Source organism: Chiloscyllium punctatum, chromosome 9, assembly GCF_047496795.1.
Source record: "Chiloscyllium punctatum isolate Juve2018m chromosome 9, sChiPun1.3, whole genome shotgun sequence".
Classification (NCBI taxonomy): Eukaryota; Metazoa; Chordata; class Chondrichthyes; order Orectolobiformes; family Hemiscylliidae; genus Chiloscyllium; species Chiloscyllium punctatum.
In genome coordinates this window covers 59592680-59616058 of record NC_092747.1, presented here as the reverse complement: position 1 = coordinate 59616058, position 23379 = coordinate 59592680, and the positions used below count along the sequence as shown (strand labels likewise).

The following is a 23379-nucleotide window of genomic DNA, read 5'->3' as shown; positions in this document are numbered from 1 at the left end:
CTTTCTATCAGTCACTGGAAGCAGATATCTCCAGTTCAGGGTGACATCAACATTTCAAAGGACTTGTATGAGCAGGGGCTGGTCCTGTACTTTTTTCTTTAATGTATCTTTTATTCATATACCTTGTGTCCTATTTGATGTTGATTGTATTTTCTTATGTTTTAATTTAGGGCTTCACGTAATAAGTCTGAGAAAAAGAGACGTGATCAGTTTAATGTCCTCATCAAAGAACTCAGTGTCATGCTTCCAGGTAGTATCCATAAGCTGGACAAGTCTACAGTGTTGCAGAAGACAATTGACTTTTTACAAAAACACAATGGTAAGATAAGCTGAGGTGAATACTTAACACATTTTAATACATTTTGAAGTCATCCCTTTTTTGCTAATTAATTGGGCACCATGTGTAATGTACACAATTCGTGGAGGTTACTGGACCAGGTTGAATACTTGAACTGAACTGAATTAACTGGCCCCCATGAAGTGAAATCCTACCTGGGTTGAATGTCTATTTCAACCCTGAATGATTGTTGTAAACCTCTTATGAAAAGGCACCAGCAAAGGATTTCCAGCATGTTGTTTGAAGCAAGAAGTCTTATTGTCTATTGAGAAAAGCCTTAAGCAAAAGAAAATAATATATTTTTTAAAAATGAAATTGAAGGAGGGGAAAATATTGGCCTGGAGTTTCGTTTAGTCTACATTTTATTGGGTGCAGTTCCTATGATATGGCTTAGCTAGCACAAAAGATTTCAGAATTATAAATTGCATTCTGCACAAGTTGAGTTTCCACAGTTTTTGGGTTACTAGAGGGAAGGCTCTAATCACAAAACTGGTTATATCCCAGGATGAATTAGTCACCATCTGGAGTTTCTCTTAATTGCACTTGTTTACAGGCCTCAAGGTACTGGTCCATTAATAGATGCACTTTCAAGGCTTTGAATTATTTTAATTTGATAATATTTCTCTGGGACTGACTGCTAAACCCCAATCAAACTTGAAAAGGGCTTTGTCTATTTTTAAATAATGTTTTTAATAATGTAAAATAAGGTTATATACAGGTGGTTGAAATGTTATTTTTGGTGATAAATCCAATTTCAACTGCCATTAATCAAAGCATTTGAAGTTACCAGTTTTTAAAAAATATTTTCAGAAATACTTCTTCAGCATTGTCCAATTTTATTTCCTCACTGCAAATGAATTCAAATGGAAATCTAGGGAGTGGGAATGTGCCAGAATGACCAATTACATCCTTTGTGGGATGTCTGCCACATTGTGTCTTTCAATCTATAAGTATAGTTATTAGGCTTTTACATTGATTTAACATTTCCATTTTTTCTCTGTATCTAAATTTAACTGGTTAGTTAACTCTTAAAGGAGTACAGTACTACAGTTTCTATTAATATAAGTAATTAGAAAGGGTTTCATGAAATAGATTTAGATTTCAATTATAACTTGAGCACCCTGCGTGACTCATTCAGTGAATGTTATGATCAAACAAGAAATGATTGACTGGTTACGTATCAGACCAAATGTGAAGAACTAGGAGGTAGTAGCTCTTTAATTGCATAGGCTGTAGTTATCTATAAGACTGTGTATATTATTGTTGGTATGGTTTTATGTGGCAATGATAAAGTGGATATTTACTTTAAAAAAGATGAAATCTAAAGTGACTTAAAAAAATACATTTCTCTTTACTATGAGCCAAATCATTCTAGTAATGGCCATCGCCAGTAGCTACTATTCCTCTCTCCTTTCCTTGCTCTGAACCTCTGCGTTTCTGGGAGAAAGTGAGCATTGCAGATGCTGGAAATCAGAGTTGAGATTGTGGTGCTGGAAAAGTGCAACAGGTCAAGCAGCATCCAAGGAGCAGGAGAATTGATGTTTCGGGCAGAAGCCCTTCACTTGGAATGGTGATGAAGGGCTTATGCTTAAAATGTTGATTCTCCTGCTCCTTGGATGTTGCCCTACCTGCTGTGCTTTTCCAGCACCACACTCTCGAGCCCTGCATTTCCATCCCAGACCTCCAAACTGAAGTGCAAACATACTTGTTCTGGGAATCTTCCAGAATGGGATGGGTAATGGAGGCCAAGTCATGTTTTCATTTTATGGCACTAGCTACTGTATTTGGGATTTAGAGATTTCAATGGCACATTGGCAAGCAGAGAACAGATGTGTCTAAAATAATTGGGTGAGGGAGGAGGATGGCAAGTTTATGAGGGGCTAAAGTGGCAAATTAGTTGGTGAGAGGGTACAATAAAGAGTGGATGAGGGGCTTGGTTGGTAGATAAGTGGGTGAAGGACCACAGTGAAAGGTGAGAGGAGAAGGTGTAGATTGACAGTGGATGAAAGGATAAGATCTCATGATTTCATTATTTGTCTTATAACACTGAGTTTATGCTAATTACAAGGATTTAATGCTGCCCTGCTTTTGCTGAATGATATTTTTCTGTAATACACTTAAAATTTAAGAAGCAAATAATACCCTAGGGCAACGTTAATGTAATTGTTACCATAAAATACTAAAGCTGAACATATTACATTTTAGAAACTTCAGCACAGAAAGAGACAAGTATCATCCAACAAAACTGGAAACCTTCATTTTTGAGCAATGAGGAATTTACACAACTGATGTTAGAGGTAACTAAGGAAAATTTACTTCAAGAATAGTACTGTATTAACTTGCTTCATATATTTCGAACTAAACATTTGATTGAAGTGCTTAAGAATGCTTTAATTACAAATTTATCATTGGTGTGAGAATCTCTCAAACCAGTGAATGATACAAGTAAAAACTGAAAGAGCTGCTGATGCTGTAAATCAGAAACAAAAGCAGAGATTGCTGGAAAAGCTCAGCAGGTCTGACAGCATATGTGAAAAGAAACCAAAGTTAACATTTCAGGTCTGGTGACCCTTCCCAGTTCTGAGGAAGGGTCACCGAACCTGAAACGTTAACTTTGACTTCTCTCCACAGATGCTGACAGACCTGCTGAGCTTTTCCAGCAATCTCTGTTTTTGAACAGCACAAGTAAATTGTTGAGACCAGCAGAGGTGCTTAGGATTTCTCATCTACCCTCTTTCGGCTGTCTGGATTCAAGCTGAAACTACTGCACTATCCCATCATTCTGAGGATTGATATATGTTTGCATGACATTGTGCTGACTGCTGCAAAATATAATCTGACAACAGAATTGATTGTGCATTTGATTTGGGGTAAGGCCATCAGTTTACAACATGTCAGATTAGACAATAATAAATTACCAATTGATTATCATTTTGTTGAATGTGCAATTTTGAAAAGTTTTTGTTTAATAAGCAATTTCTTTACATTTTATGAATTGTATTATATCACTGTGGTCCTCAAGCCATATAAAGCTGAAGTTTCCTTTGGAGTTTGAGAACTTGATGTTGGGACCAAGTGGGAGTCCTGAACCTGTGGTTGCCAGCAATGTATCTGCCAATGCATCTTCCTGGAGTTAGTCTCCTAGTCTGCCTATGCATTCGCTGTCTTCTTAAGGACAGTGGGCTTTCGTTGCTGCAGTCCCAATTACAGGACAGCAGATCAGGAGCCACACAACCCCACCAAGAGAAGTGGACATTGTAGAGGCAGAACAGACACCACAAATGCACCTCAGTATGGAAGTGCTTTCAGAGCCATACATAAAATGCAAAAATGGTGAGGGCTAAAGTTGGTATACTCCCTCTTTTCTGATATTCCCCCGACACTCCCCCTGCCACTCCACACAGAGCCAAGAGGAAACTCCTCACAATTAATAAAGTGGGCCTCAGATGCAGCTTTCCTAGCTATTGGTTCTGTCAATGGGGTATGGAGTCTCCAAGGCCCTCTTTATTACTCCACACAAGCGGCATTGATTGAGCTGATGGCCTCCATGCAGCAAGATGCTGCTCCAGCATTGATAAAATACTAGCATCAAGGCAAAATTCAAGCTAATTGAGAACTTAATCATTTAAATGCATTATTACTTCTTAGATGTGGACTGTCCACCTCATTCACTACCCTACCCAGAAAAGATCTCTGATGGTGGAAATGTAAAAAGGACCTATCCCAAAAAGACTGTCCTTTATTTTCTGTGTACCTCACCCTCTACTCAACTTCTACCTATTTTCCCAATCTTTTCCAAACTCCTTACCCTCCAACCCCCTTGGGCTTAAAGAATGCAGCCTTATATTTATGCACAGGGAGAAAGTGAGGACTGCAGATGCTGGAGATCAGAGCTGAAAAATGTGTTGCTGGAAAAGCACAGCAGGTCAGGCAGCATCCAAGGAGCAGGAGAATCGACGTTTCGGGCATAAGCCCTTCTTCAGGATTCCTGAAGAAGGGCTTATGCCCAAAGCGTCGATTCTCCTACACCTCGGATGCTGCTTGATCTGCTGCGCTTTTCCAGCAACACATTTTTCAGCGTATATTTATGCACAGTCTGATATGTTGGAACCCACTGATGGCTAATGTTATTATTCTATTCTTTCTAGGCATTAGATGGCTTCATCATAGCTGTAACAACAGATGGAAATATCATATATGTTTCTGATAGCATTGCACCTCTCCTTGGACATTTACCTGTGAGTAAAGTAGTATAAAACTAATAAGAATATTTTAACTCAGGTGGTTTTAATGAAACATATATGATTCTGAGGGGGCTTGACAGATTAGAGGCTGAGAGGGAAGTCCCCCTCATGGGAGAATCCAGAACTGGGAGGTGAGGGAAAGGGTGGGGTTCAAAATAAGGGGTCTACCATTTAAGGTTGAGGTGAGGACAAATTTTGTTAATGCTTCAACCATCTTTATCCACTACCTCCCTCGGTAAGTTAAACCTACCCAGTCAGAGTTAAAATCATGCAACACCAGGTTATACTCCGACAGATTTATTTGGAATCACTACCTTTCGGAGCGCTGCTGCTTCATCAGGTGGTTGTGGACGATAACATCATAGAATACAGAATTTATAGCAAAAGTTTACAGTGTGATGTAGCTGAAATTATATAAAAAGAAAAAGACCTGGATTGTTTGTTAAGTCTCATGTTTAGAATGGGAATGTTGGTTTCAGTTCTTTCATATGTATATTCCAGAACTTTCTTCAAGTTAAGTTCTCAAGTGAACTTTAACAATAGGTGCCATGTTGGCCCAAATAATGCATTGAAGGTGTGAAGTGCCCTGTGTGTGGCTTTTAAGTTCTGGGACTTACATACAGAAGAACTGAAACCAACATGCCCATTCTAAAGATGAGAGACTTAACAAACAATCCAGGTCTTTTTAGATATATTATTTTAGTTACATCACACTGTAAACCTTTGCTATAAATTCTGTGTCCTACGACCTTATCCTCCACAACCACCTGATGGAGGAGCATGCTCTGAAAGTTACTGCTTCCAAATAAACTTGTTGGACTATAACCTGATGTTGTGTGATTTTAAACTTTGTACACTCCAGTCCAACATTGGCACCTCCAATTCCTGACTACCCAGTCAAATTCACCATCAACTTAACACCTCAACTAAGAAATTTTCAATTATTAGAAGAATTTACTCAGCTTTAACCATATCATGTACAATCAAAGATTTATAACAAGTCTCTTCTACTTTAAATTTATGCACAAAGTTTAAATCCACTTTAAAAAACAATTGCATTTCTACTCCGATTTAAAGAAAACTGTATTCATAATCCCATATAGTTTCTTTTGATGTCTTTGTCTCAACTTTTCAAAAGGGGAAATTCTATTAGAACACAACTCTTTCATATCTTAAGATGGCTACTCTGTGTGTATGTGTGTTGCCTTATAATTGTCTCTGTGACTGGGTAAATAGGCTTTCATTGTTTGTTATTTGTCCACATAATAAGTAATATAATTTTGCTTACACTGTTTCTTTCATAAATTCTTATGGATCAATGACTCATCCCTTCTGGCTTCTGTCACAGATGCTTGGCTACCCTCCAAAGTCCCTAAAAGTCTCATGTTTTTCAACATTTCTTTTACTCGTTTCTTGGCACTTATTCAAATGCAGCGTATAATGGATTCTGTTTGTAATAATTTATATTAACTTAATTAACAACTTAAATTTTTGTTATTGAATTGGTCAATTCCTTTACATTTTCTTCCTTTAAGTGAACCATATTGTAATTCTGTCTCCCATTGAGCAGTGGAGGCTGGGGCATTGAGCTATATTCAAGGCCAAGCCAGATAGTTTGATTGACAGGGGATTGAAAGGATTTGGGGATAGAAAGAAAAATCGTATCTAGTGCCTCAATCTGATCAGCCATGGTCTTTATGGATGGCGGAGGACAGTCAAGGACCTAAACTTGCTAGTAATTTGTATGTTCATTAAACAGATACTGCAGTAATTCAAAATTCAAATGTTGCAATGTTTGTTTTAAAATACACCAGCTTGACAATTTAAGAGAACAAAATATGAAAATGTGTCATTTTTTATTTTTGTATCAGATTTTAAATGCAGAAATGATACCGCAACATGGGTTTCTCAGTTTACCAAGCATCCCTTCTCAGAATTCAGTGCATATATGTAATTCTTATTGCTTAGAAGTTTACAAGATCATTATTGATAAGTAATGCAAAATAAACAAATTCAGAGCAATCTTAATAAATACACGTAATGCCTTTCTAATAAAGATTTGGGCAAACATCCTGCTGGTTTCTGTTTGCTTTTATAAACTAATTTCAAATCTGTGTGCTTGCTTTCAAAATTGAACAAAGTAGTGACTGGTGATTTACACTCTCATACACTCCCACACTCACAGGCACACATGCACCCACTCACAGACCTACATTCAAACCACCCCTTTACATTCAAACCACCTCCCCCCGCCCCCCAACATACACACACACACACCCACATAAGTTTGTGGGGTGAATTTGTACTTGCAAATTTACATCTTGTTTTCCTGAAAAACTGTATGAATCCATGTAAGATTCTGTAAATCCATGTTTTAGATTAGAATCAGTCTGACCATTGTGGCACAGACACAGTCTCACACAGGGCACCTCACACCTTCAATGCATTATCAGGGCCAACATGACACCAATTATTAAAGTTCACTTGAGAATATAACTTTAAAAAAGTACTGCGATTTACATATGAAAGAATTGAAACCAACATGTTCAGTACAAAAGATGAGAGGCTTAACACACAATCCAAGTCTTTTTCAAATATATAATTTCAGTTGCATCACACTGTAAACTTCTACTATAAATTCTGTGCCTTACGATCTTATACTCTACAACCACCTGATGAAGGAGCAGCGGTCCAAAAGTTAGTGCTTCCAAATAAACCTGTTGGACTATATGCTGGTGTTGTGTGATTTTTAAACTTTGTACACCCCAGTCCAACACCGGCATTTTATCATACTTCTCAAACTCTACATCTAGGAATAAAGGAACATAAGGAGCAGGTGTTGGCCTTTCAGCTCCTTGAGCATGCCTTCTGCAATTCAGCTTCAGTTCATTTACATGCCTTTGGCTCATACCCTTTTTCATCCTTACACAAATCTAACAATCTCAGTATCGAAAGTTCAGTACTGTTGAATCTGTGCTACAGTCCCTTCAAGACCAGTTTATTGTTTCTGATGTGTAATATCGGAAACTAAACACAGCATCCCATTGCGATTCAGGCCAAGGTTCAATACAACCAAGGCACAATGTGCTGCCTGTAATATCATAAAATTAATGTAAATCATGATGTTGTGATTGATCACATGACTCTAATGTTAGTAAGAGAGAAGAATCCAGTTTAAAACCTTTCTCTTCACTCAGCTCATTCTAGAGGTAACTTTAGAGAGTGGTGTTTGAGGACCCATTATATTCAGATGTACAAAGTTAAAAATCACACAACACCAGGTTATAGTCAGCAGGTTTAATTGGAAGCACACTAGCTTTCGGAGCGTCGCTCCTTCATCAGGTGATAGTGGAGGGCTTCACTACCACCTGATGAAGGAGCGACGCTCCGAAAGCTAGTGTGCTTCCAATTAAACCTGTTGGACTATAACCTGGTGTTGTGTGATTTTTAACTTTGTACACCCCAGTCCAACACCGGCATCTCCAAATCACAACTATACAGATGTACATAGAGGACTGTTACAGAGTTAAAGACCCTTACTTAGAGAAAAGGAACAAGAAGCCTTAGGCACAGTTATGTGCAGACAAACACAGCCCATGATAATCTATCTCAATGTGCAGATTCCAGTATTGACTTAAAGCATAAGATAAAACAAGGTGGTAGTGAGGATAAGAGCCAGGATCTGAAGTTAAAACAGAGTCCAAGGAACACAGCTGAAGAGGGAAAATTAAAAGGCAGAAAAAGAACCTCAGAGGACTTTGAATATGGGGCAGGAAGTTTCCAAAGGACAGGGAAAAGAAATTTGGATGACCGCAAAGAGAAGCTAGAAACTATAATACTGGGTAGAATCAAAACATAGAATCAGAAAACTTCAATAGTAAGAAGGGAAACTAGCGTACCCACCCAGATCAGCCAGGTACAATAATTCATGGGGATTGCAACTCTCATACACACATGACCATCATCTCAAACATTTGATAACCAGGAAGTCCCAAATGACACCAGACATAGGATCTGGGAAAAAAGACAGCTTCAGTGCAATAGAACAGCTTCAGACTTACATGCGCTTTCAAGTCAGCACAGTTTTATATGTCATAGCTCCAACAGCAGATGTTCTGGTAACACAAAACATGAAAACGTATGACAGATTGTGATGCATTGATGGAAGCATCTTACACACAATTAGTATTAGTGCAATAGAAAGGGATGATGTAAATTCAGGAAATCAGATGTCGAAGCGGTTTGGATAGAGGTGAGAAATGATAAAGACAAATCACTGGTGGGAAGAGTGTGCAAATCCCCTAACAGAAACCGTACAGTATATGTATATGAAGAAACAATGGAAGCTTGTCAAAAAGACACAGTAGGCAAAAGTGAGGACTGCAGGTGCTGGAAATCAGAGTCTAGATTAGAATGGTGCTGGAAAAGCACAGCAGGTCAGGCAGCATCCGAGGAGTAGGAAAATCGATGTTTCGGGCAAAAACACAGTCCTGATGAAGGACTTTTGCCCGAAACGTCGATTTTCCTACTCCTCAGATGCTGCCTGACCTGCTGTGCTTTTCCAGCACCACTCTAACCTAGAAAGACGCAGTAGTAATTATGCAGGATTTTAATCTACATGCTTGCTGCTAATTTGTATGCTTGTATACTTAACTCCAATAGACATTTATGGTATAATATGCAAGATTTAATCAGCAATTTTACCATTTCAGGAAAACAGTTGAAGCCTTTTTACTGGACTTATATCATCTCGGAAAATGTTATGGGCACAGAGCTTGGAGGATGAATCAGTTGGAGACAGTGCAGTAGCCAGTATGAGAGATGAGAAGTTATGAGATGTTCCTCAATCCTAGGAGAATTTAATGTTGGAACAGGAATCCAATTCGATACACTGACAGAAATCAGGTCCATAATTAGTCAGTACTTGGGAAGACATTTGGGATTCTTCTGACGCAATGAAATGGAAAGGCACAATTGCAACTTTGTTACCCTCCCAGCAGCCTTCCAAACTGTCAAAATAAAAGAAAATCATTGGGATTGACTACATGAGATTGTACAAGAAGTGGCTCCAAAAAAAAATCTCAATGTCAGCTAAAGAACAACTGAGGAGCTGAGTGCTATACCTGTAGCCAGTTGTGATTCAATAATATTGAACATTAATAGTATTTCCATCACTTCAAAAATAAAGGAAGGGTCCTAAAAAAGGAAACTTTCCAGAGAAATGAAAATCATACAAGAATAAGAAGTTTTAAATTTGCAAAGCAAAATGTAAAGACAGTATTTCTAAGGGATATCAAGAAGAACAGATGCTGGACTATCCCTGAAGGTACAAGGATTCAAACAAGAAGTGAAGTTTGGCACAGGAATAATTTGTTAATGCTGACAGACAGCTTGCTTTGAAGTCTGTGAAAGTCAGACTAGCTAACATAAAACTCCATGGTCCAGGAGGCACAGATTTTCATGTGCATGGGCAAATCGCCTCTAAGATTAGTCACAGAGAACAAAGTGTTACTGAAATACTAAATATAATGTGGAATCAGAATACATGTATTCATCTAGGTCACTTATAGAAAGTAGTTACAATAACTCATAATGAAAATGGGAGAGAATTTCAGGAAAAATTTCCAAAACTTTTAAAGCGGCACGGTGGCACAGTGGTTAGCACTGCTGCCTCACAGCGCCAGAGACCCGGGTTCAATTCCCGCCTCAGGCGACTGACTGTGTGGAGTTTGCACGTTCTCCCCGTGTCTGCGTGGGTTTCCTCCGGGTGCTCCGGTTTCCTCCCACAGTCCAAAGATGTGCAGGTCAGGTGAATTGACCATGCTAAATTGCCTGTAGTGTTAGGTAAGGGGTAGATGTAGGGGTATGGGTGGGTTGCGCTTCGGCGGGGCGGTGTGGACTTGTTGGGCCGAAGGGCCTGTTTCCACACTGTAAGTAATCTAATCTAATCTAATCTAATCTAAACAAACTGAAGTGGGTGTAACTACTTACTCTGCTAAAAGGTGCTAAACCAATCTGCATTTACATTCCCAGGAAAATTCCTCATCCTTTGGTGGGAAAAGTAAAATCTCAGTTAGATGGATTGAAATAGTCAGGCAGGAGGCTGGAAGAACACAGCAAGGCAGGCAGTATCAGGAGATAGAAAAGTTGATGTTTCGGGTATAACGTTTCATTAGGACTCCTGATTGAAAGTAGAGCCGTAATGTCAGAGATGGAGCCAACACAGTGATGCACAGAGTCAGTAACTGTTCCCAAGAGAAGTGGAGAACTAAGATTGTGTGTGGAACTCACTCAGTTAAATTAATGGAGGCAGAAGTGCAGACCATTCAATTTCATTCGTCAATGATGATTTAGCAAAACGTCTCAGAGCTAGATGCTAAAGGAGGTGCTGGCAGATCTCCTTTGACCAAGGTTGTTGATTGCATTTATTACACCATTTGGGTGATATTAATTCAAACCATCTGTATTTGGTTATGTTTGTTCTCAATGACTACAAAGTGAATGATTTCATTAAAATTCCAAGGAAAGGTTAGCAATGGGTTTGTTTCATTTTAGAGGAAAGATGTGTTTAGTTCTCATTGACTATTAGTCAAAATGGATTGAAGTCATATAACTTAACTCCACTACAACAGACTCAGTGATTGTAGCTCTAAAAAAGGTGTTTGAGATGCAATTTCCTTCACAGTGGACCTCAATTCATGAATAAAAGTTTAAGCAAACTCGCTTTGGAAGCAGCCATCAGCAAATTGAAAAGACATCCACTCCATTATCAGTCAAACAGAGAGGCTAATAGAGCCATCAAATAGTCACTGATGTATAAGAATCCTGACTGGAAATGAGCTCTGTCCTGTTACAGAACGATGCCATTGAATAATGAATACCCACAAGTGGACTTGTTAAAGGGAAGAAAGTTAAAAACAGATTTGCCAGTTTTAAAACAAAATCTCTCAACACCAAGGGAGGGCAAAACAATTCGAGAAAAGCCACATCAAAAAGCAACAGATGGTGCAACTTGATTTTTGTCAACCTTAAAGCCAGACTGGGACTCTAGTTAATGGAGAGGAGGTCAGAATCTACTATTAACAGACAAACAGATCAAACTAGATGCTATATCACCAGAATGCCTGAAGAGTATGTGGGACAGCCATCCTACACTACATCAGACAAAACTCAGAATGATACAGCCATTCCAGACAGGCACAACACGGTCACCCAAGTGAAAGTAAACTAGTGAACTAGCGTAGATAATGAAGAGAGAAATTTAGGGGATGATGTGGTATAATGCAATGTATATAAATCATGATAATATAACTGATCACATGACTCTGAATCAGTAAGGGAGAAGACTAGGGGAAAGACACTAGTTTAGAATAAGCATGTGAAGAGGATAATGGACTAGTCTCAAGAGCTGTATCTGAAAACTTACTATGTCCATATGTAAATAAAGGAATGTTATTTACATATGGAGTTGAAGAGCCTTACTCGACAATAGGGATCAACAGCCTCAGGAACAGTGTTTGTGCTCACACCCACAGCCCAAATTACTCCAGGCTGGAATCTCCTCCAACAATTGCTTGTGCATTGATTTTTCAGTTACGCATAACAGAATTTTAATATTCTAATCTGAAGACAACTGTAAAATATGTGTAAATGTGATCCCATTTATTTTCTCAAAGCATCCAAATAGTTTTTCAAGCTGTGCTTTATGTCTTTGATCACTGCTCTTCTATAAATGTTTCATTTTTATCCTTCATACGATTGCTGTCAATGTATTGGCTAATAAATTATAAAGCTCCACATGATTATGAAACATTTCAAATTCTCCTGATCTTGGATTTAACATTGCCATTTTCAAACCATCAAACTTAGATATTCAGCACCATTCCACTTTCAATAAGCAAGGACATCAAGCTATCATAACAGAGTTTTCAGGATGATTTTTTAACTAACAGTATTATTATACCAAAACTGACTGTGTCTTTTCTTGTCTTTCTTCCAGTCTGATGTTATCGATCAGAATTTATTAAACTTCCTCCCTGAACAGGAGCATGAAGAAATATTTAAACTGCTGTCCTCTCACACATTAGTGACAGATGCTGTTTTGCCAGACTATTTAAACTGTGAGTTTCCTTGTACATAAAAGATTATGTAACCTGTTATTTTAGTTTTTTAATCCCTTCAATGTGAGTGTATAGCATTTCGTAAATTAAATCTCAAGCTGTATTGCAAATAAAAAAGGATGTTGAGAATGCTCATAAAGGTTATATTTAAAAAGATTAATATTCCATATGGCTGAAGATGTCACTGAAATAGAACAAGAAAGATTATGAAGAAACGTGAAGATGAAAACATTGAAATCCATTTATTGGGGTCCAGATATAAAGTGCTATTTGTCAAAAACGATACGACCATTCTAGATTAGTTTCAGAATGTTGGAAATGAGAATATGAGAATAACTTTTTATGGTGTGAGAATAATACATAATATGCCAACATCAGTAGAGGAAAAATAATATATAAGGAATAGTATCCAAGAAATGAAAGAAAATGCCTCGATAGTAAATGGGTGAGAAGTAAAATTCTCAACCCAGAGTTAAGTACCAAATTTACATACTGCTAAATCAGAACCAGCAAAGTGCCTATGGGCTGGTTTTATGGAATTGCAGACAGGATCGTATTGCTGCTGCCAGGAGACAAATACAATGGTTTCAGCTTTGTTGAATTTGAGCTGAAAGGCTTTAATCCCAGTCAGCACTTAACTTTTTTATAGGATTGCTCAGGAATAGCCTTGGCATAGTCAAGTGACCACAGGCCCAGAATTGGATATTCTAAATTAACCCATAGCTGGAGAAATTGGGCCTGACAGCAAATTGGCCAAACTAAATAGCAGCCAGCAGCTATCGGCTACAGAGAGCAGTGGAAACTAAGATCAAAGAGTTTTCAAAGTTTGGAGAAGATCCAGTTACAACCAGCCCAATGGTTGTGTATTGAAATATCTATCAAACTTTTTGGCACCTTGACTTCCAGCCAGTGTCTGAGAATGTGCACTTTATACCTCCCCCACATAGCAACAGTGAAGGATGTTGATGGAACCCATTGGATGCTTTGAATCCCACTCATGATCCCATTGCCCAAAGGCCACAAAATATTCAGAAAGGTCAAGGGCATGGGTATAAAAATGCACAACTGGAAGCCACCTCCTTGGCAAAGACTCACAGCAAGATTCTTGGTAGAAGATGGTGTGGCAACTGGAGAAGACGTGGGAGAAAATCCACGCTGACCTGAGAGACCCACCTTCATCGAAGAGAGTTAGCCCTATTTCGGAGAGGATTTCAATGGCCCTGCCCAAACACATGGATTGTTGTGGACTGTATTGTTTCTTAGACAGATGGAGCTAGATAGAGTCAAAATTGTGGGGATTTGCTCACTTGATGTTTTTAATAAGAAATATTTTGTCTATAAAATTTTGAATTGAACTATAAACTATATGAGTCCTTTTGTTCACATCACCAACAAGAACGCTTGGGTAAAGTGGTTTTAATACATAAATTGATCCAAGTGTCCAAAGTACAAACAACAGTGGATTTGACGGTGGTGCAGAGTGTTAGAATTGAGTGTCACAAGTACATATATTGAATTCAGCCTTTGTGTTTGTTGATTGTGACCGAAATAGATAACATATAAATGATGAACAGAGGGTACCCTATGTTAGAGAATTATGGAATCATTGAAAGTGTCTGAGGATATAGAGGGTGAAGCAGAAAACCTTCAGGCCTAATATTCCTTTGTCTGCTGCCAAGGGAGCACTCAGTTCCCAGAGGGTGGAGAGAAGGAAGGGAAGACTGAGTCCCATTGTGTGTGTTTCCCAACCTGATAGAATTCCAGGGCTTCCACAAAGAATTGAATTTGGATCCATACCTACAATCATACCGAAGTAAGAGTGGGTGATCCTATACCCTAAGCCTCAGTTTATTATGCTGCTTTATCAGGGTTTGTACTCTATCTTGATACCCCAAGCAGCTGACAGGACACTCATTACTGGACCCATCTCAGCTGGCAGCTGTTTGAAGGGTAAAGGCAGCAAGTTCAACAGGACAAAACAAATGAATAGCTAAGTGTGTTTCTTAACTACCCAGTTGATTTTCAGACTAGGCATCTGCTGGCTTCTGAGTATCAGTCATGACCCAATTGTACCACAGTTGTCACTGAGTCAGAGATTGTACCTTCATGTTCTACTCCAAATGTTACAGATTAACATTTCAGTGTGGGATGAAATGAATACTACTATGCCAAATATTAAAATACAGTTTCACATCTTGATAACAGCTTTGCATCTTGTTAGCATTCCCCGCCCCCCCGCCCCCATTCTATGTTTTTCACATGTCCGCCTTTTACTGAAGAATCTAGAATCATGCGGCTGCCATTTTCCCTGACTGAGAAATGGTGGAAAGGGCAAATAATTAGGTGGGCTAGCATCAGGGAGATGTCCACCCCCTTCCAACCACCTCAGAAATTAATGCCTGAGCAGAAAGACCAATGGTTGGCCAAATAAAAGCCTCATCCAGATATCGGTCTGATGTGCTGTGTTCTTGGCAGGCAGGAAATGTGGCAGCCCTCCTGACTGCTAAAACAAAACAGTCTGTCTGCCAAGTTCCAGGGCAGGACTCTAATCTGGGAGGGAGTTAGAAGCATGGATTAAGGTGGAGGTGGATGGCCACTGAAAGCCATCTACCTGCCCTTGCCTCTGACCTGCAACTCCCCTCTCTCCATGATTCCTATTCTGAAGTTCCAATTCCTGGAAAGTATCTTACTTTACCAGTTGTTCCAGCAATTCAGTGTTGCTGTGCAGACAGTAGACTTGGCCTCTGCTTGGAGTGGCTGTAAGTCCCTGATTGGTGAAGAGCTGGGTGATTACTTAAATATATGATAGGTGTCTCATTTGGAAGGCTTTCTCATTATTGATGGTCGGAGTATCCCATTCGTAATGAGCCAATCTCTACACTGTAATTTAAAATTGGAAAAACCCAGCTGCGGTAGGAGGCATTTCAGCTTGTTATGTCAATTGTGACTTTCTGAGGGAGCAATACACGTGACTCTGTGCTCTATGGTCTTTTCCCTGGGATGCGCACTGAGACAAATATTGACTGTGCCCGGAGGACCAACAACTTGGTGAAAGACTTGGTCTGCCCAAAACATGTTGGTCTTCCAATACAAAGCGTTGGCCTCGACTGAGTGTTGCAGACTGGCACATTCCAAGATCTAGGGCTATGTGCTAAGGGAGGCACGGAAGCCTGGGGCAGCTGCTGGCAAAGCGCAGTGGGGAAAGACCATGGCCTACGGACTTTCTGCCAAAGTACAATAGGAATCTGTTCAGTTCTCAGATAAACACACACACACACTCATTGCCTCAACTGTATGTAATTAGTGTCCTGCATGAATAGGAAGTGCGTTTGGTTTTTACAAATGCAGGGAATGTCAGATTCCAATGTTTATTTTCCTTGTTATACAAAAGACTGTACAGAACTGCTTTAGTACCTGTGTATGTACATAAAGATCTTTTATGAATAAAGTATGTTTTTGCAAGAAAGAAAAAAATCACTCCTGAATGCAGTTTACAAAATCCTATCTAAAGTCATCACCAACTGTGTCAGATCTACTCTGGGATCGGTGATTCACCCCGACCAAACCTGTGCTGTACCCGGCAGGAAGATCTCTGAGGGCCTCACCCTCCTCAGGGACATGATCGCCTACACAGGACAGGGGGATGAACACCTATCTCATTAGCCTGGACCAGGAGAAGATCTTTGATGGGATATCTATACCTACATGTGCTGTCCAGAATGGGCTTTGGGGAGGGAATCCATAATTGGATCCAACTGCTCTGCACCAACATTATGAGTGCAGTCTCATTCAGTGGGTAGGAATCAGAAAGTTTCCCGATAAGATAAGGCAGGGCTGCCCATTCTCTTCTGCCTTGTTTGTGTGTTGTACGGAGCCATTTGCTGAGTCCATCAGGAAGGATACAAGTCTGAGAGGGGTGACTATTTCCAGGCAGTGGAGGCCTGCAGGTCAAAGCCTCCCCGTACATGGATGATGTTACTGTTTTCTGCTCAGACCTGCTCTCAGTGTACAGTCTCAGGAGAATTTGCATTCAATTTAAACTGGCCTAGGGAGCCAAGGTAAATCAAGGTAAGAGTGAGGCCATGTTCTTTGGGAACTGGGCCGACCAATCCATTATCCCCTTCACTGTCAGGACAGATTACCTGAAGTGCTGGGAATATGGTTCAGAGGGGCCAGAATGTGTGCCAAAACTTGGAGGAGCATATCACCAAGGTGAGGCAGAAACTGGGCAGATGGGAACACTGCTTCCTCTCCACTGTGGGTAAAACCGAGTCATCAGGTGTAAGGTACTCTTGGATTGTTGTATGTGGCATGGGTTTGGCCTATTCCCCAAACTATGACCACTGTAGTCATCTGAGTCAGCTTCCACACCATGTGAAAGCTCTAGATAAGGCAGGGGGGAGAATGTACCAATGCCGCCCTCATCCTGATCGTCATCTTTGTGCATGGCTGCATTCAGCTGTGTGTAGACCCTTGGTACGCAAACACCAAATCTCACTACATACTGAAGTTCTACTTGTACCAGGTGTTGTGAAGGATAGGCTGGGCTTGTTACTGTGGAGTGCTCCAAGTAGTTGGACCATTCTTCTTAGCCTGGAAAAATTTACAAAGAGAAGTACCTTTGAACACAAGTCTACCAGGAAGTGGTCAGCACATAGTGTCCTCGAGACCCTGTGGAAAAGGAGAGGGCAATTCCTGTCAGGTAGTTCTCTGAGCAGACTGACAACGTCATTTGGCAGAAATGGCACCACCGCACACAGCCCTTGAAGCGGCTGAGCTGGTGAAGAGGCTGTCACTTATCTCCTTCTGGAATGTGGCTTTGTAGAGAAGGTTTGGAGAGAGATGTGGTGGTTGTTGTCAAGATTTGTCCCAAACAGCTTTGTGTTACAGAACTCTGTGCTCTATGGTCTGTTACCTGAAACGTACACCAAGACAAACATTGACTGCACCTGGAAGACCATCAACTCGGTGAAAGACACTCTTTGGTCTGCCTGAAACTTGTTAGTCTTCCAGTACAGAGACAGAGTGTGGCAGACTGGCACATTCCAAAGTCCATGACAATGTGCTGACAGACACACTGAAGCTTGGGGAACCTACCACTAAGGTGCAGCGAGGAAAGACCACATTGCCTTCCTGCCAAAGTACAAGTGTTCGTTCAGTTGTGAGATCACTGCATTGCCTCAAATTATTTTCTTCCTGCATGAGTTAAAAATGCCCTTGTTATTTGCAATTGTGTGGTAGCTCCATGGGATGACAAATTCCAAGGTACTGTTTGGGTTTCTTTATCCTTGTTGGTAAGATTGTACAGAACAGAATAACAACCTTTTCATATGTATTTATAGATGAAGTTTTTTATGAATAAAGTATATTTTTGCAATTAAAAAAATAAACCTAATGCTATTGCCTCATCTTCTCCCCATAGCTCTGTACCCTTTCTTCCTTTTCATATAATCCATTTTCCTCTTGGATGCTTTTTTGGTGCTTTCCACATTTTCAGGCAGATTATTCCAGATCCTTACCACTCACTGCATAAAACATATTTTTCTTTTGTCACCATTGCTTATTTTGCCACTTACCTTAAATCTGTGCCCTCTTATTCCTTCCAAAAATGGGAACCGTTTCTCCCTGTTTACTCTGTGCACCACTCATTATTTTGAATAATTCTATCAAATCTCCTCTTAAACTTCTCTTCAAGAATAATAGTCCGATCTAACTAAACAGTAGAAGATGTCCATTCCTGGAACCAGTCTTTTCTACAACGTCTAAATGTGTTCAGGAAAATTTTCTTTATCAATATGTAAATGTTCCAATTGGAAAAGGAGCAAAACTTGACCTTCTCTTGGGCAATAAGACAGAGCAAGTGACTGAAGTTTTACTGGGGAACACTTTGGGACTAGTGATCATAATACTATTAGTTTTAAAATATGATTTGGAGATGCCGGTGTTGGCTTAAAATAGTTTTGGGAAAGGATAAATCTTCCATAAAAGTTAAAGTTCTTAATTGGAGTAAGGCAAATTTTAAGGGTATAAAATAAGAACTTTCAAAAGTTGATTGGGGTAGAATGTTTGCAGGTAAAGAGATGACTGACAAGTAGGAAGCCTTCAAAAGTGTGAGAGCAAGAGTTCAGAGGCATTGTGCTCCTGTTGGAGTGAAAGGCAAGGCAGTCAGATTAGGAAACAATGGATGAATAAAAATATTGAGGTTCTAGTCAAGAATAAAAAAGAAATGTATATTAGAGATAGTCAACTGGGATCAACTGAATCTCTTGAAGAGTAAAAAGATCGTACAGGCACTCTTAAGAAGAACATCAAGAAGGCAGAAAGGGGATAGCCTTGGCAAATAAGGTTAAAGATAATCCAAAAAGATTCTACAAATATATTAAGAAAAAGAGAGCAACTAGAGAACAATTAGGACCCCTAAAAGATCATCAAAGTTGTCTTTGTGTTGAACCTCAGGAGATGGGAGAAATATTAAATGAATATTTCTCATCAGCTTTTGCTGTTAGAAAAAAATGGAGGCTAGAGAACTCAGGGGAATAAATAGTGATGTTTTGAAAATAGTTCACATTATACAAAAGGAAGTGCTAGCGGGCTTAGAAAACGTAAAAGTGGATAAATCTCCAGGACCTGATCAAGTGTATCCCAGGACATTGTGGTAAATTAGGGAGGAAACTGCGGGGCTCCTCGCAGAAATATCTGTATCAGCTATAAACACGGGTGAAGTACCGGAGGACTGGAAGGTGGCTAATGTTGTGCCATTATTTAAGAAAGACTGTAAGGAGAAGCCTGGAAATTATACACCTGTGAGTCTGACATTGGTGGTAGTTAAGTTGTTGGAGGTGATTCTGAAAGTTAGGATTAGCATGCATTTGGAGAGGCAAGGATTGATTAGGGATAGTCAGCATGATTTTATGCAAGGAAAATCGTGTCTCACAAACTTGACTGAGTTTTTTAATGAAGTAACCAAAATGATTGATGCAGGCTAATTAGTAAAGTTAGATAACGTAGGCTTCAGGGTGAGCTTGCCAGTTAGATACAAAATTGTCTTTATAGTAGGAGACAGAGGGTGGTGATGGAGGAGGGTTGTTTTTCAGACTGGAGGCCTATGACCAGTGGTATTCCACAGGGATCGGTACTGGGTCCATTTTTGTTTGTCATCTATATAAATGATTTGGATAAGAATGTAGGAGGCATGGTTAATAAGTTTGTAGCTGACACTAAATTTGATGATATAGTGGACAGTGAATGAGCTTATTTAAACAATCTTCATCAATTGGATCAATTGGCTGAGGAGTGGCAGATGGAGTTTAATTTGGATAAATGTCATGTATTGCAGTTTGGTAATATAAACAAGGAAGAACTTATACAATTTATGGTAGGGCCCTGGATAGTGTTGTAGAGCAGAGAGACCTAGGGGTTCAAATACATAATTCTTTGAAATTTGCATCACAGGTAGAGTGGGTGGTTAAGAAAGCATTTAGGACACTTGATTTCATTATTCCGACAATTGAGTATAGGAGTTATGACATCATATTGAGGTTGTACAGGACATTGGTGAGGCCTGTTCTGGAGAGGGTTCAGAAAACATTTTCCAGGATGTTGCCAGGAAAGGAGGGTCTGAAATATAAAAATAGACTGGAAAGGCTGGGACTTTTTTCACTGGAGTGTAGGAGGTTGAGGGGTGACAGTACTGAGGCATATAAAATCATGAGGGGCATAGATAAGGTGAATGACAGGGTTCCTTTCCCTCGGATGGGGGAGTTCAAAACTAGGGGGCATATTTTTAAGGTGAGAGGAAAAAGATTTAACAAGGATATCAGGGGCAACCTTTTTACACAGAGAGTGGTTCGTGTGTGAAATAAACTGCTGAAGAAAGTGATGGATGTAGGTATATGTTCAAAAGACATTTCGATATGTACATGAATAAGAAGTGTTTGGAGGGATATAGGCCAAGCACAGGCAGGTGGGAATAGTTTAGTTTGGGAACATGTTCAGCATGGACCGAAGGGTCTGTTTCCATGCAGTGTGACTGTATCACTCTGTAATGTCTTCACAGCCTTACTGAAGTACAGAACTAGACCCAGTGCTCCAGGTTGAGACCTAATACGTATTTTATAAAAGTTTAACAGAGGTTTGCCAACATCAGACATCAGTTTTTCAATTTTGCACATAAAGTCAATTTTTAACAAATCGCAAACAGTTTATTCTGAATATTATATATTTTAAATTCGTTCCCCGAAATGCTAGTTTGCCTTTGCATGGCGCATCCTCAGTTGAATTCTGCTTACTTTGGCAGAAGTGCAGTTCACAGAACCACCACGAGTGGGACTCCACAGTGCCCACTGCGAAGGACACAGACCCTGCCTGAAATCCTGAGGAAGGAATATTTAGTGAGAGCAGATTTCCGGCTGCTCATTGCAAAATTTCAAAGACAACCTTCCATTCTGATGGGTAGCAAGAAAAGTTAAAGATCGCTAAGGGTAGGTTGCCCCTTATTGTAAACACAGAATTCCTTGACTAGCCTGAGCCCTCCCCTAGACTTGCCCTTAAACAGTGAATGTATTTCTCGAAAGTGGTCAGAAAGCTCAACTTCCCACTCTTCTATGTCCAGAGTGTATGATACATGGGTTGGAAAACTGGTGAAGCTATCATCTCATAAATTGTAGCTGATCCTGACTCCCCACCAATCCCTAACCCCACACTTCTGTCCAATCCTCAATGCTGCCCATATTGTGTCCTGGCTCCCAACAATAATATTAATATTGTACATATATCTGGAAAGCAAGAATATACAATTGCCTAACTTTCATTTAAGCAAGTATGTAATGTTTTTATCTAGCTGAGAACTGCTTTGAATTTTCTTGTCACTTGCTGCGAGGGACATTGGACCCAGAAGAATCTCCTACCTATGAATATCTACGATTTGTGGGAAATTTCCAGTCATATGACAGTGGTGAGTGTTGAAATTTAGTCCAGATCTATTATGTGAGACTAAGGGCTTAAAAATTGGTTTGCAAAACATGTATTCTATATTACATAAGAACACACAAATTAGAAAAGTAAATAGTTTAAAGAGTGGAACTGAAGAAAGAAGGATTAATTCACAATAAGTAAATCACTAAGCCACATAACTATTTTCTTTCACAAATGTCCCATTCTAGGAATTATTAGTGGATAAAATTAAAGCAAAATCTGAAGTACCAACAGAAAATCGTGGCAATACCCAGAAAGAGAGAGAAATAGAATTAAGGTTCTCGACTTGAATTACTTAAAACTCATTCAGTTACGCAGTTAAAATTGGTGTTTCAATGTGATGGGTCTCGGTCGGAAAAGGTGAGAGATGTAATATGATTTGATACAGACGCCAGCAGCAAAGAGATAAAAAGAACAGTAGGGAAGATCACTGATCAAGGAAAGGAAGAAGAAGCTAAATGAGAGATGGCAGTGAAAGGCAGAAGGAGATGATAATGCAACACGTAAAGCCAACAAAAGATAGAGCTAAATGAGATGTAAATAGGAATAGCAGAACATCATCAATTCCTGGATGAAAAATCGGGGACTGAAGCTTGCATCATAAATTGTTGAATTCAGGATTGGGTCTGGAAGTGTTTTGAAATGCTTAATTGAATGTGAAGGTACTATTCCTTCAGCCCATGTTCAGGTTAATTGAAACAATATAGTAGACTGAGGAAGAGGCCTGAAGCAGAGAGTGGGACAGCGAATTAATATGTCAAACATCCAGAACCTCAGGGTCATGCCTGAACTAAATGCAGGTAATTCAAAATAATCTATGTATAGTTGCCCCCCTGTAACATATAAGTCTTACTTTACTTGGACAGTCTTTCAGGGATAAAAGGACTGTTGTACGAGGAGCAATTGGATAGCTTGAGCTTGTATTCATTGGATTTCAAAAAGGTTGGAGGGGCATCTGATAGAGGTATATAAAATGCAAAAGGAGATTGTTAAGATGGACTTTGAACAGATGTTCCCCCTTGTGGGACAGTCTCGAACTAACAGCCATTGACGTAGAGTGATATGAAGTAGATTCAAAACTGAGGTGAGGAGAAACTACTTCTCTCAGAGGGTTGTGAAACTGTCAAACTCACTGTCCCAGAGAGCAGTGGAGGCAGAATTATCAACAGATTCAAGGAAGAAATAGATATGTTCCTGGTGAAAAGTGAGATAAAGGGCTACGGGGAGCAGGTAGGAAAGTGGAGTTGAGACCAGGATAAGATTAGCCATATCATGTTAAGTGGCAGAGTAGTCTCAAAGGGCTGAATTGCCTACTCCCACTCCTAATTTCTAAATTCCTATGCTGTATCTTCTGCACTTGCAGAATCTCTAGAGTCTGCCTTTCTAGTGGGATATGATGTACTCAGGGTGGAACTAGTGATGTCTAGGATATTAGCTGTAAGATACAAATATGTCAAGTTGTTGTTTGACAGCTTTCCCAATTTTGGCATAAGATCTAGATTTTAGTAAAGGAGAAAGCCACAGGTCAACTGAGTTATCATTTCTGGTGCTGAGGTCAATCTGGAAGTTCAGCTCAGCACTATTCTTTATTGACTTTTCTGTGATGAATTGGCTTTTTCTCCAACTTTCCTTCCTTCCTTTACGTCATAGCTCCTGCTTTTAAGTCCTATTTCCTAACAGGGATTCATTAGATGTGTGTTAATGG

At 39.6% G+C, this 23379-nt stretch overlaps 1 protein-coding gene across 5 annotated transcripts in view; it reads left to right on the top strand.

Annotated features, from left to right (window-relative positions):
- Positions 1 to 23379, top strand: part of LOC140481444 (neuronal PAS domain-containing protein 2-like) — a 119750-nt gene that overhangs the window by 48862 nt on the left and 47509 nt on the right. For all 5 annotated transcript variants that reach the window (XR_011961526.1, XM_072577622.1, XM_072577623.1 and 2 more), the window contains 5 exons: positions 171 to 319; positions 2543 to 2634; positions 4486 to 4575; positions 12581 to 12701; positions 21541 to 21654. Coding sequence is in view for 4 of the 5 variants with exons in the window: in XM_072577622.1 (XP_072433723.1) it covers positions 171 to 319; positions 2543 to 2634; positions 4486 to 4575; positions 12581 to 12701; positions 21541 to 21654 (566 nt within the window). In the remaining variant the exon portion in view is untranslated. The remainder of the gene's footprint in view (positions 1 to 170; positions 320 to 2542; positions 2635 to 4485; positions 4576 to 12580; positions 12702 to 21540; positions 21655 to 23379) is intronic.